This window comes from Clupea harengus, chromosome 11 (genome assembly GCF_900700415.2).
Source record: "Clupea harengus chromosome 11, Ch_v2.0.2, whole genome shotgun sequence".
NCBI lineage: Eukaryota > Metazoa > Chordata > Actinopteri > Clupeiformes > Clupeidae > Clupea > Clupea harengus.
The window spans coordinates 5,244,668-5,259,667 of NC_045162.1; the positions used below are offsets into that span (position 1 = coordinate 5,244,668).

Genomic DNA, 15,000 nt, shown 5'->3' on the forward strand with positions numbered 1-15,000 from the left:
TGGAGGATGTCGAAAGGAGGCGTTTTTTTCCAGTGTGTTTTTGTGAACACCGGACAAAGTGTCGATGCCACAGGGCTGGGTGTAAAACAAGCTGTTAGCTGAGAGGTGAGAGTGAAACTCGTCTGGCACTGAAAGATGGCTGCCTTTGAGAGGCTAGGGAGAACCAACAACCTGTAAATCTGTTTTACTGCCGGCACTCACCGCCACAACCAATAACCTGTTGCCCTGGTGATGGCATGGTCAGGGTGCAGGGCCAAAAAGGGTTCATTGCAACAAAAGCAAAAACCCATAAAATAGTTACAGCCTGGAGATATAGGGGAAACATATACGATCCTCCATTTTCTTCAGTGACTATATATCTGAGCAGAAAAAACTGTAAAATTGATTGAATCTTACTGCAATAACCCGCAATAAGTGAACAAATGTAATAAAAAAACAGAAATGCTATTTTTTTTCGTTGAATGCTACTACAGTCACCTCATAACACACGACAGCCACAGAGCGCAGCTAACACCATAGACATTTGATTCCCTAAATTATTTATTTGTCAGTAAGAAAGGAAATCACTCTTTTAAAGCTCATCCCCTGTACTTCCCATTTCTATATCTTCTTTAACAGTGAGAAGATGAATTAGGCCCTTTTCTCTTTTCTTTTTTATTCCCCTGTCTAAGACGTGAAAGCCGACCCTTCTTCCAGCGGAGAGGCGTGCGTCATCTCTTACGTTTGCAGGTGGGCTGCTTGCCTGACCAGGTGCCGTTGGGGAAGCAGATCCTCTCGGCCGAGCCGTAGAGCGTGTGGCCCGTGTGGCAGGTGAAGCGCACCTTGCTGCGGAGCTGGAAGCTGCCCGCCTCGCGGCTGGCGTGTGCCGGCGTGCCGGGGTCCCCACAGGTCCCTGAGCTCTCCCCTGCGAGACAGAGTGAGAGAGAGAGAGAGAGAGAGAGAGAAAGAGAGAGACAGAGAGAGAGAGAGAGAGAGAGAGAGAGAGAGAGAATGAAAGAGAGAGAGAGAACGAGAGAGAAAGCGATAGTGAGAGACGTTGACATAAAGGCACTTGAAGACAGCTCCTGCTCAGGTATTATCATTATCAGTTTCCACTGGCTATCACATGAGAGGTTCCACTGGCTATCACATGAGAGGTTGGTTGGAGGTTGGAGTATTTGGTTCGCACCTCCACTGAGGCTGAAGTCCCATTCTAAGAGGTGCTCACTGCACACCAACATCCAACAAGAAGGCAGCATTATAAAGACGGCTGCACTGCGCTGTGGTCCATGCCATAACAGAGATGCATTCAAGTCATGGCTTAGAGACGGACATGATGGGTGAAACAGCATTACATATTACACACACTTAGATAAAATGGATCATTTCTGCTATATTTGGTCTTTTAAGTTTTATTACATAGGGATTGGGGGATATCTTCCAGGACAGAGTTGCCATGTCAACCATAGAACTGAGAGAATATCTGTATATAAGTGCGCAGTGCGTCCTAGCAGGTGTCTGGCACCTGTGGACACCTTGATTTCCTTTCTGGAGGGAGGGAATTGATTTGTGTGTGTCTCTCTCTGCGGTGTGCTCTGATATTCTTATCTTGAGAATCAGTAGAAAAAACACACATGCGCTCAAACACGTACACACTCACATACATACATCACACACAAACTATATGAAATGTAGGCACTATATTGCGTTGGCTGTCTGCATGTGTATGAATAATGTATGTGTTTTGTATGTTGAGCAGGAATGGTAATGATACCAATGAATGATCATTCGTGCAGTCTAGATGTAGGCATGGGGCTATGGGATTGAATATCAATTTACAAAAAGAAATACAATTTTGCATCATTTATTTTAATTCAATGAAAGAGAAATCACATAAAACATTATATGGTGGAGTGTAATTTAGCAACTCCTAAGACAGCTACGACAGGCTTGCTTGTTATTGCAGGATGTAGTTCGTTCTGCAGTTATTTCTTTCCAACTAACACGTCATGTTGTATACATGAGCAGTATCCTACAAGTCTCATTCCATGCTGTGTGAGGTATTTTTCCCCCCTTAATCCTAGAGGCAGCAATACAAGGCTGGAGAAGGCAGAATGACACACTTGGTGACAGCCATTTGAAAGAGCTCTTTGCACAAATGAAAATGATGGTGCTTCAGGAGAGGGGGAAGGATGTTAATGGTGGTGAAACATGGTTAGTAAAAGCCTGTCAAACAGAGGGATCATTCTAATCATGGTACGGTTAGGAAAATGGATGCAAAACTATGGTATGTATGTAAATGAGTCAGCATCCCTCCATTTTACTCCACCTGCAAATGTGTTCATGAGATAATGACGCAAATTGTGCTGAGACTTAATTATCGTAAAATGTTGTTCGCATGTTGTTCTTTTGCCCACTAGCTAAGCATGTGAAGACTATCATTACGTTCTCACAGACCAACACTTTTCTCCGCGTTGATGGGGGACTACTATTTTTTTTTTGTGTGTGTGAATGTGTGTACATTATTGCACATATTCAGAAGGGCAATACATCACCATCAAGGAAGACCCCAGTATAAATAAACTCCTCTGATAACTAGTCTTTGACCTGAATTAAAGCTCAATTAATTATCCGTGTGGTGTGAGTGCTTGCCGCGGCGGCGGCGCCCAGGGCAGCGCGTGGTGGAGAGCGTTTCCAGGCAGGCCCAGGGGAGCCATTTATCCGGTGATTAAAACTAGCCGGGGGCGATCTCCTCAACACCGCCTCCTTCCGCCTCCCCGCCCAGCATCTTGGGCCGGCCACGTGTGCTGTGTCATCCTGCCCTTTGTTCATAAACACATGGTGATGTAGCGCTCCACCCTCCACCCTCTCCCTCCACCCTCTTCCTCCACCCTCTCACCCCTCTTTCTCACCCGCAGAAAGAAAGAAAGGGAATCTTGTTGAATCTCTTCTTTCTTTCTTCTCTTTCTCTCCCCTCCCCATTAGAAATCTGGGACATGAATTTTCTCTTTTTCAAGGTAGATGACATACTACGCCACACATACACACACACACACACACACATACATACACGCACACGCACACGCACACACACACACACACACACACACACACACACACACACACACAGGGAAGCCCTCCTGTGGCACAGTGCAGAGCCCAGTGATTGTGCCAACTCAGAGACAGTCACAGAGGTGTCAAAGTGGGTCAAGGTTTGTTTATTAGACAGTTTGAGTGTGTTCATTCAGTATATTGTTATGTATGCTTGTGTGTATGCTTGTGTGTATGCGTGTGTGTATGCGTGTGTGTGTGTGTGTGTGTAAACATGGAACACACTGAGTTCTGAAAGAGAGAATCATCCTAAAGGCCTTTTGGGCCAGCGTTCCCACTCATCCACACATGCAGACCATGTAGTTGAGCAACATAATTGGCAACTCTCCAACACAATGTGATCCACCATCTCTCATTTTTCTGTTTGTCCAGAATGGCTTACCGACACCCTACCCACGGCATGAATAAGACTACGCTCTAATCTGAATTTGATAACATGAGCGAGTGCCAGGTGCAATCCAATCAAGTTCAAAATGCGTCAGACCGCTAACTGGCAAGCACACACTTAATCCCTCATAGACATCGATGGGGTTTTGAACTTGCTTACTCGCTGGAGCAGTAGAAAACTAACTCAGATGGCACATGTTGTAATTGGTTGCTAAAGCTCCTAACGATGACAGCATTGTGCCAAGGAAACACAGGGTGCCTCATCCAAGGTACACTAAGCTGCTTTCTACATCCTCATAATGATATGGGCAGAAGAGAGCAGTTTGTGTTTTTTTTTCCTTTTCATCATTGGTGTCATCTTGCAAGGTCGGATAAAAACGAAAATAGCCACGGCGTGTGGTGTAAGTGACGAGAGTTCGTTTGTTTAAAACTTTTCCCAGGCAAAGGTGAGGCAACCCTCGTGTGCTCGGCGACAGTTCTGACTCCCGCTAATTGGAACAGGGGTTTGGTGTGAAGCCTGCGTCCACCCACGCCACCTAGCCCGCTCGCTCAGAGGCATAATGAAGCTTTGAGGGCAGTTATACAACACAGGAGTCGAGGAGAGGGAGGGAAAGAAAGAAAGAAAGAAAGGGATGGCTTCTCTCTGTGTCCCCTAAGTCACTCATCCAGAGTGCATCGATCCGCTTGCTTCCCTGTCCCTGAGTCTTGCCAGGGCCCTCAGAGGACGCCATACCATGCCAGCGCTATTGGCCGTCGATCTAAAAATCAAATGTGCTTCGTCTAGATAAGCGATCTTCGGGTGAAAATGGCACAAGGCGCTATCTATGCAGGGGCTTACTTGAACACGAAGGGTAGGCCTTAACGTCTCAATAGTGAGACACGATCAGCGCACCTCACCCCTGTTAAGAAACAAACAAACCACATCTCCGCTGTCTTCCTACTGCACCTCTCGCCAGCGCGAGCCGAGGTACGACAGTTTCATTTCATCTCATTCCGGGGCGAACCTGGGAGATGAGAGAAAAGGCGTTTGCGGTCTAATGATGCTAGAAGTGGAGGAGTGGAGGGGGGGCGGGGGGCGGGGGGGAAGCCCCCACGGATCCGTGGCGATGCTTCGAACTGGAACATCAAAACTATGCAGAGCGGGCCGGGAATAATCACAGAGAATACGGAAGTGCTTTCCCCCCACGGAGTGATGTCAGGTTTTGGAAAATCCCTCCGTGCTCCCCAGCACAGAGAAACCCACTGCCCCCACAGTCAGGGGGGAGAGAGAGAGAGAGAACCCACTGCCCCCACAGTCAGGGGGAGAGAGAGAACCCACTGCCCCCACAGTCAGGGGGAGAGAGAACCCACTGCCCCCACAGTCAGGGGGGAGAGAGAGAGAGAGAACCCACTGCCCACAGTCAGGGGGAGAGAGAGAAGAACCCACTGCCCCACAGTCAGGGGGAGAGAGAACCCACTGCCCCCACAGTCAGGGGGGAGAGAGAACCCACTGCCCCCACAGTCAGGGGGGAGAGAGAGAGAGAGAACCCACTGCCCCCACAGTCAGGGGGAGAGAGAGAGAGAACCCACTGCCCCCACAGTCAGGGGGGGAGAGAGAACCCACTGCCCCCACAGTCAGGGGGAGAGAGAGAACCCACTGCCCCCACAGTCAGGGGGGAGAGAGAACCCACTGCCCCCACAGTCAGGGGGAGAGAGAACCCACTGCCCCCACAGTCAGGGGGGAGAGAGAGAGAGAGAACCCACTGCCCCCACAGTCAGGGGAGAGAGAACCCACTGCCCCCCACAGTCAGGGGGAGAGAGAGAGAGAGAACCCACTGCCCCCACAGTCAGGGGGGAGAGAGAGAGAGAGAACCCACTGCCCCCACAGTCAGGGGGAGAGAGAACCCACTGCCCCCACAGTCAGGGGGAGAGAGAGAGAGAGAACCCACTGCCCCCACAGTCAGGGGGAGAGAGAACCCACTGCCCCCACAGTCAGGGGGAGAGAGAGAGAGAGAACCCACTGCCCCCACAGTCAGGGGGAGAGAGAGAGAGAGAACCCACTGCCCCCACAGTCAGGGGGGAGAGAGAACACTCTTCGCTTGCATTGCTTCCTTTTCAGTTTTTGGGGTCAATGAATTCACTCTGTGCACAGCCTGTGGAAATGTGATGTGAGTGAGTGAGTTGGTGTGTGTGACTCTGCGTGTGTCTGTGAGTGTGTGTGTTTGTGTCTGTACTGAGGGGGGTGCTGTGTGACTCTGTGTGTGTCTGTGAGTGTGTGTTTGTGTCTGTACTGAGGGGGGTGCTGTGTGACTCAACGTGTGTGTCTGTGAGTGTGTGTTTGTGTCTGTAGTGAGGGGGGTGCTGTGTGACTCTGTGTGTGTCTGTGAGTGTGTGTTTGTGTCTGTAGTGAGGGGGGTGCTGTGTGACTCAACGTGTGTGTCTGTGAGTGTGTGTTTGTGTCTGTAGTGAGGGGGGTGCTGTGTGACTCTGCGTGTGTCTGTGAGTGTGGGTTTGTGTCTGTAGTGAGGGGGGTGCTGTGTGACTCTGTGTGTGTCTGTGAGTGTGTGTTTGTGTCTGTACTGAGGGGGGTGCTGTGTGTCTGTGAGTGTGTGTCTGTGAGTGTGTGTTTGTGTCTGTACTGAGGGGGGTGCTGTGTGACTGTGTGTGTCTGTGAGTGTGTGTTTGTGTCTGTACTGAGTGAGTTGGTGTGTGACTCTGCGTGTGTCTGTGAGTGTGTGTTTGTGTCTGTAGTGAGGGGGGTGCTGTGTGACTCTGTGTGTGTCTGTGAGTGTGTGTTTGTGTCTGTACTGAGGGGGGTGCTGTGTGTCTGTGAGTGTGTGTCTGTGAGTGTGTGTTTGTGTCTGTACTGAGGGGGGTGCTGTGTGACTTTGTGTGTGTCTGTGAGTGTGTGTTTGTGTCTGTACTGAGGGGGGTGCTGTGTGACTCTGTGTGTGTCTGTGAGTGTGTGTTTGTGTCTGTACTGAGGGGGGTGCTGTGTGACTGTGTGTGTCTGTGAGTGTGTGTTTGTGTCTGTACTGAGGGGGGTGCTGTGTGACTCTGTGTGTGTCTGTGAGTGTCTGTTTGTGTCTGTACTGAGGGGGGTGCTGTGTGTCTGTGAGTGTGTGTCTGTGAGTGTGTGTTTGTGTCTGTACTGAGTGAGTTGGTGTGTGACTCTGCGTGTGTCTGTGAGTGTGTGTTTGTGTCTGTACTGAGTGAGTTGGTGTGTGACTCTGTGTGTGTCTGTGAGTGTGTGTTTGTGTCTGTACTGAGGGGGGTGCTGTGCTCCCTGTCAGGAGCAGATATTGGTGGGTGAACTTTTCCCGAGGAAGTGGCTTTGGCTTTGGCTTTGGCAGCGTGAGGAGCGAGACAAAATGGAGCCAATATCAGGTCAGAAAACAGCAGATGTGGGAACAGAAGGAAGCAGGTGGCTTTGAAGCTAGAGACAGAGACAGAGAGCAGAGAGAAAGAGAAAGAGAGAGAGAGAGAGAGAAAGAAAAAGAGAAAGAGAGAAAGAGAGAGAGAAACAGAGAAGGAGAGACCAGAGAGACTGATAGAGGGGGAGAGACAGAGAGAGAGAGAGAGAGAGAGAGAGAGACAGAAGAATAGACCAGGGAACAGATCAGAGAGAGACAGACAGACAGGAAGAGACCCGAGGGGGGGGGGGGGTGTGGAGAGAGAGAGAGGGGGGGGGGGGGGGGATGAGTGAACATGTGGTGGGGAGTGGTAATTGCAACTGCGGTCATTAAAAGCTTTCAGACATGTGGGCTGGTATTATCAGGCTAACCTCATCACATAGACGTTCGCAAAACAAAAACAACTAAATTAGGTGCGCATTTGTTTCCATGTGGGAGTTGCACAGTTGCATATGTCTGTTGCATATGTATGAGTGTGTATGTGTGTGTGTGTCTTTGTGTGTCTGTGTGTGTGTACGTGTGTGTGTGACACAGAGAGTGAATGTCAGTATGCAGACTCTCAAACAACTGAGCATATGCATGCGTGTTGACACATGTGTGTATATATATATATATCCATATGTGTGTCTATATATATCCATATACTGTATGTGTGTGTGTGTGTGTGTGTATGTGTGTGAACATGTGGGTGTCAGATCGCACCTGAGCAGTGTGGCAGCGGGGCGCTCCAGTGGCCGTTGAGCTGACAGGTGCGTGCCGCCTCGCCCACCAGTTCGCGCCCGCTGGAGCAGGTGTAGTGCACCGTGGAGCCGAACGTGAACTTCTCCCCCGTCAGCACGCCATGAGGAGGCACCCCGGGCAGACCGCAGTCAATCTCTGAAACGACAGAGACGAAAATAGACCCAAGGAAAATTACTAATAGCAAACTACCGCTACCAGCAGCAGCAAAACCAACAACATATATTCACATTTCATGAGAAGAAAAGGGGTCTGTCCAGGGACATACAGTACAGTGCGGGACAGTCCTTTAAGGGAATGAGGAGCGTTATGAAACAGTTTGTATCTCAAAATGTTCCCAAGAATTATGGTTCCGAAATTAGTCTACACAGTCTCGGCTCGTATCTTCGACTCGCTACACCATGAAGCACAGACTGCTGCTCCGACTTTATTTCACAAAATGGCCTCGGCGTGGACGAAGCTTCAAAACTCTTTTCCGAGACGGATAGCTGCCATCTCCCAGTATTAGCTACAGGCATTTAGTCCTCAGAGCAGCTATCCAGTAATATTCTCTGCAAAAGAGGGAGATAAAGCGCGACGAGAATCCTTTCATCTTCTGGTAGAGTTGTACTTTCCACACTCAACTGCGTCAGGTCTGATTTGGGATTGGACGTCAGAGGTACATCTATTTTAATCCGATTTCATGCTTGTGAAAGCAGTTTGCAGGTGTGATGACAGTCAGCGCTCATGTAAAAATGATTCAGAGGGGCATAAATGACGGAACAGAGGCAATTTACAAACGTGTCTGATCTCCCCACAAAAAAAGCAGAAAGAGAGAGAGAGAGAGAGAGAGAGAGAGAGAGAGAAAGAGAGAGAGAAAACAGAGTTGGGGAATCAGAAAGACTGACAACAATATCCTTTCACTGTGCTCAGTACTTAAGGCCCCAGCTCATTAATTTACCATTACAATTCCAACTGATGAAGACACACTGATGAGTGAGGAGGGGAAGTCAGGTCTCTCTCTCTCTCTCTCTCTCTCTCTCTCTCATTTTCTCTCTCTCTCTCTCTCTCTCACTCCTGTGTGCATTCCCTCTATTTCAAACCAGTGTCCGCACGTCAGGAATGCTTGTCAGAAAACCTGGGTTATGATCCAATTAGTCTGTGGGACGTCCATAACAAAAGGGAAAGCTCGGCCAATTACCGCCTCGCAGCCAAATGGCCCTCTCAAGCGAAGCCAACCTGATGCTGAACCACCTACATAATAAGTGCTTGACCCCTGCCACCCCACGTTCATTAGATGTTTTAAAAATAAAGCACTGGGCGCTGAGTGATGTTGGGCAGAAAAGAAGAAAAAAAAAAAAACATGCTAATGTTAGCTGTTGTAGCCCTGGGCTCTCGAGGGGTTTTAAATATCTCCAACACGATTCTCGCTGTGGAGGCTTAAAAGCTCAGCCGTGGGGGTCACAGGAACTCAAGAGACCTCCCCTTGGATCAAGCCATGCAACACAGAGGCTTAGAGGAGGAGGAAGAAGAAGAGAAGAAAAAAAACAGTTGACTCACCGATGCACTCCGGTAAGGGCTTGTCCCAGTAACCCATGGGCTGGCAAGTAAGCACGGATGACCCGAACAGGTAAAAGCCAGGATTGCAGTCAAACGAGACGACGGTTCCGAAGGTAAAGTTGCCGTGCTCGATTTTGCTCTGCCTGATGGAGTTGGCTGGAATGCCTGGGTCGGTGCAGTTGACCACTAGAGGAAGGGAATGTGAGACGAGAAAAAGAGAGCACAAATGAACGGAAATAAAATATATAATCAATCGCACGGCACGTTACATTTAGTACATTCTGAGCTGCTGAGGCACATTAACTGGCAGCGTAAACAGAGATCCCGACTGTCATAAATACAATACCAAATTAAGTCTTCAGAACAGTCTCCACTGGAAGGCTGCAAAGTCCCTGAGAATTCTTCCCAGCTAGAGTCGTTAAAAATAAAAGAAGTCTCATCTAATCATCTCGCAAATTTTGGGGAGGAGGGGGACGAAATTGGTTTTATTCATACAGTAATTACAGCTCCAGCCTGAAACTGTGGGGGGGAAAAAAAAACCCTGAAAGTCACTCTCCTCAACCAAAGAAAATTGGGAATGCTTTAGTTATTCTGCCCGATCATTCTGCCTCTGTAACATTTGCATGTGTGTGTGACTGAAATAGCAACACAACGTGGCTGGGGTTTAGGGGGGCCTGGCTGCTGTAGCAACACAACGCTGCTGGGGTTTAGGGGGGCCTGGCTGCTGTAGCAACACAACGCTGCTGGGGTGTAGGGGGGCCTGGCTGCTGTACCTCGGCAGGTTGGCGGCTGGTGGCTCCACTGCCGGCTGGCTTGGCACTGGGTCTGGGAGGGGCCCTCCAGGATGTAGCCGTTGTTGCAGAAGAAGCTGACCACGTCGTTGAGGTTGAAGCCGTCCCCCACCGTGCGACCGTAGATGGGGCTGCCCGGGTGGCCACAGCTCATGGCTTAGCGCCACAAAATACAGGAAGGGATCTCATTAAAACAGGTCAAAAAAAAAGAGGATTTGGTGTTTGATGACAGTTCATTTACCGACTCATTGATCTATTTGGGGCATCTTAACAGCCATGTCTTTTACAGTGCAATATCCATTTTTATCACCCGTGTAGGCCTAACGCCCATAATTCTGTCATCACACCTTGCCTGACTGGCAATGATAAAGCCTCACTAACCAACATAAACCATCAAGTAAAACCCAATTTTATGACACGTTCTCAGCTCATTATGAAAAGATGCCCACTTCCCCCTTTAACGATTCTTGTAATGTTTACACTGATTGCCATGCTCCACATTGTATGTGCAAGTGTGTATGTATGTATATGCGTGTGGATAATATCATGCCTCGCTTATGCTGTCAGAGCTACGCTATGTAAACCAGTAGTTTAATTAACCAGAAACTTGGCAATTTGAATACGGACTGCCTCTGGTCTTGTTGACATAGTTAATGTGCGGATTTATCTGCTAAAAGACCTGTTTACAACGTTGCTCGAGCTTTCGCTACCCTTTCTCTGGGCTTTGTTTGCTTTCATTTTATCAGTGTTTGTTCGGCGTTCGTGCCATACATTTGAGTTCAAACATCTGCTCAGGCGCATTGCGTGTAAAAATTGTGACAGCTTGTTGACCCAGCTCTCTTAGATTACTCCAAAACAAGCAGGTCTTCTTCTTTCCTCAGCAATTTGTTTGCTCTCTGATATTTCAACAAAAATATACACTGCGTGTAGGTTGTGGTACTAAAAAAAATAAACCGAATTCATCTTTCTGTCAGCTCTACATCTTGGTAACATCTAGGATCTTGGCCAAAATTGAAATTCAAGGTCTACTGATTTGAAATTTTATTAGGGTGTTCTCAAAGCATTTCAGTTTTCTCCTTCATTCCATATGATGCTGATGTGAATGTGAAAACCACAACATCAATCATGGAACTGGCTTCACTTCTTCCATCCACACACACAGGACTGAAGCTCCTACTCACACACACAGGACTGAAGCTCCTACTCACACACACAGGACGGAGGTTCCTACTCACACACACACACAGGACGAAAGCTCCTACTCACACACACACACACACACACACACACACACACAGGACTGAAGCTCCTACTCAAACACACACACAGGATTGAGGCTCCTACTCACACACACTCACACACACACACACACAGGACTGAAGCTCCTACTCACACACACACACAGGACTGAAGCTCCTACTCACACACACAGGACTGAGGCTCCTACTCATACACACACAGAGGACTGAAGCTCCTACACACACACACACACACACACACACACACACACACACACACACACACGCAGGACTGAAGCTCCTACTCACACACACACACACACACACACACAGGACTGAAGCTCCTACTCACACACACACACACACACACACACACACACACACACACACACACACAGGACTGAAGCTCCTACTCACCAGTGTTAATTTTGGCAGCTATTTTAGATTTAGTCTTAGTCTTAGTCTTTAGACGAAAATGCATATTAGTTTCAGTCACTTTTAGTCATTTTTATCCTGCTTAGTTTTAGTCTAGTTTTCGTCGACGAAAACTCAGAACATTTTAGTCTAGTTTTAGTCGACGAAGTCTCATTACATTTTAGTCTAGTTTTAGTCACATTAAACTCAAAATTAAGTCCATCTTATAGTCACATTAAACTCCTTTCCATCCCTTCTCAGGCCCGGGGACCCCTTGTGTTGTGTCTACAACTGCATAATAGTCAAGCTTGCAGTACGTAAACTGTGGATGCAATTAGTCTCTAAGATACAGATCTCCTATGCCTACAGCTGAATTCCAATGAATTCAATGTAAATAATAATTTTAAGGCAATACTTAATAACAGTATTATCATTAAAATATAAGAGAATATCAAGTCTAGATTTTGAAGATTCAAATGATCTGATAACACAATACAACTACTATGCCTACCTGGCCTTAGTTAAATCAACCACATATCCTCCATATGAATTGCTGTGCAATCTGATAACCAACATACAGTATTTAGCTAGGCGGATAGTTTGAGAGTTGAAAGTAGTGCTAATAACAATTGCATAAATAGACAAGGATATGTAAACCAATCACATATTCATTTATTTTTTCTTGATTAATGTCATGTGTGGCCTGTCCTATAGTCCATTCTGCAATGTGTTTACTAGCTAGTTATCGATAGCTAGTATAACTTAGCTATGTTACCTCATAGTTAGCCAACGTTAGCTAGCTAAACGTTTTGGAACTCATTTGCCAAGCCAAACGGGAGGTTTCAATCGAAAATGACTAGCTAGTTATCCAAGCTGACACAACCTATACACTCGACTGCCCCTTTGAAGTTAACTTAACGTTGGCTTATATATTCGAATAACTAGTTAACATTAGCTAATTATCATTGACAGTTACTAGCTAATTTACCTTGGCATAAAATGGCAGGGTTGTCTTGTGCGCTTTCAGGTGCCTCTTGTTGTGTTCTTCCCATCTATTTTGAAGCCACACGGTTTCTCTCCGGTTATTGCGGTGCATTGTGTTTTATTTTCTGTCAAGTTATAATTTAAGACTGTCCGGATATCTATTCTTATTTGTCTTCCAGTACCGAGTGCTTGAACTTCAGCCATCATATCGTTAAGCCATAGGGCGTCACTTGCATGTCTGGCCATCTCAGGGAGTGGAGGAGGGATAGATACAGGACCGGGCAACATTCAACCAATGATGTGCATACAAGTTTAGAAAAAAAAAACAATTGTGACTTAGTCAACCACCAAGATTTTCGTCTCGTCTCGTCAACGAAAGTTAAAATAGATTTAGTCATAGTTTTTATTTATAAAGATCCGTTTTCGTCACGTCTTAGTCTCGTCTTAGTCACGGGAAAAAGGTCGTTAACGAATATTTTTCGTCAACGAAATTAACACTGCTACTCACACACACACACACACACACACACACAGGACTGAAGCTCCTACTCACACACACAGGACTGAGGCTCCTACTCACACACACACACACACACACACACACACACACACACACACACACACACACACAGGACTGAAGCTCCTACTCACACACACACACACACACACACACACACACACGCAGGACTGAAGCTCCTACTCACACACACACACACACACACACACACACACACAGGACTGAAGCTCCTACTCACACACACAGGACTGAAGCTCCTACTCACACACACACACACACACACACACACACACACACACACACACACACACACACAGGACTGAAGCTCCTACTCACACACACAGGACTGAAGCTCCTACTCACACACACACACACACACACACACACACACACACACACACAGGACTGAAGCTCCTACTCACACACACAGGACGGGAGCTGTCCAGACCACTGGTGGTCCTGCTGGCAGATGCGGACGGACGAGCCCAGGAGCCTGAAGCCAGCGTTGCACTGGTACACCACCGTGTCCCTGTAGCCAAAGTTCTCACCCACCACCTGCCCGTTGACGATGGGCTCAGGCACGCCACAGTGACCAGCTGGAGAGAAACACAGATAGTATCACTGAAGAACTTACACTTCACTTTGGATGTATACTGTCAATTACCATGGTTACGTACATCTGCTGGGATGTGCACTGTCAATTACCATGGTTACATATGCTGGGATGTACACTGTCAATTACCATGGTAACATATGCTGGGGTGTGCACTGTGCCCATTGTCTTCCATATGTGGTTTATTGACATGAAACAAGTAAGCAAAGTAAATAACAGTAAATAATAAACAAATGAAGGTCTACAGATGCTTCCAGAAACAGGAGCTGAAGCTAATCTGGACAGGTAATAAGTAGACTGTCACGGCTCTCTTACACATGCCCAGCCATGATATCCACTATGCATAGATTGATGTGGAATTAATTATAATAACTACGCTACATGTGGCAAAGTGAGATTCAGCAACTGCTATCTTGTTGACTACAGGCCTATCCATAATTGCTGCAGGTGCTCAGCCATCACTGCAGTAAGGGTGAGAGTCATTTATACTCATGACAGGTATAACAGGATGCCAAATGTTCTAGAATTATGTGACAAGAACAAAACTGCAACCTCATTCGAAAAACGAGACAGCCTGGCAGAACAAATAACAAATGCGAAGCCCCCTGAAAGTGCCTGTGCTGGCTGAAGTAAGTGACTGCGAGGTCTGATCATTTGAAACTTTCCCTTGATGGGAGAAGGTCTCACACTTGACTGGAGCCTCATCTGCGCCACTGCCATGAAGGCACTTTAAAGCGAATTAAATGGAGCCCTCGATCTCCTTACCCAGAGTCTCCGGGTTCATTTCATTCAGCTTTGCAATTTTCCTCCTCCATGAGGACCAGAATTACACTCATAAACACTCTGAAATCCGCGGGTGTAGAAACCAGAACTCAAGGCAGACGGTAGAAATTCTGTTAGTTAAGAGAAGTTTCCCGGTACCGAGGCAATGGGTCTCCGATCCGCTCCAGAGTCCCGAGGGCAGGCACTCCCTGACGGTGGAGCCCACCAGGATGTAGCCGGAGTTGCAGGTGAAAATGGCCGTCGCTCCGAAGGTTGTCTGCGTTCCAATTTTCTTCCCATTAGGAGGGGTGGGCAGCTCCCCGCAGGAAATAACTGCGGATAGGAGAGGCAATAGAGAGTGGAGAATGAGTTGGCGTCCGCCGCAAAGTCAAAGGTACAACTGTAATTTACGCCCAATTCGAAAGGGGCCCCTACTTCACTTCACACACTCCAAAAAAAAGAAAACGTGGACACACACACACACACACACACCCACACAACACGGTCGGACAAATACACAGCGGAGAGAAAAACG

At 47.5% G+C, this 15,000-nt stretch overlaps 1 protein-coding gene across 1 annotated transcript in view; it reads right to left on the bottom strand.

The window, feature by feature from the left end:
• The window catches only part of csmd3a (CUB and Sushi multiple domains 3a), a 177,126-nt gene that overhangs the window by 32,892 nt on the left and 129,234 nt on the right, over positions 1–15,000 (bottom strand). Inside the window, exons 52-57 of the mRNA XM_042709035.1 lie at positions 14,625–14,798; positions 13,513–13,686; positions 9,920–10,093; positions 9,147–9,332; positions 7,572–7,745; positions 722–904 (exon numbers count right to left, since the gene is read on the bottom strand). Coding sequence (XP_042564969.1) covers positions 722–904; positions 7,572–7,745; positions 9,147–9,332; positions 9,920–10,093; positions 13,513–13,686; positions 14,625–14,798 — 1,065 coding nt within the window. The remainder of the gene's footprint in view (positions 1–721; positions 905–7,571; positions 7,746–9,146; positions 9,333–9,919; positions 10,094–13,512; positions 13,687–14,624; positions 14,799–15,000) is intronic.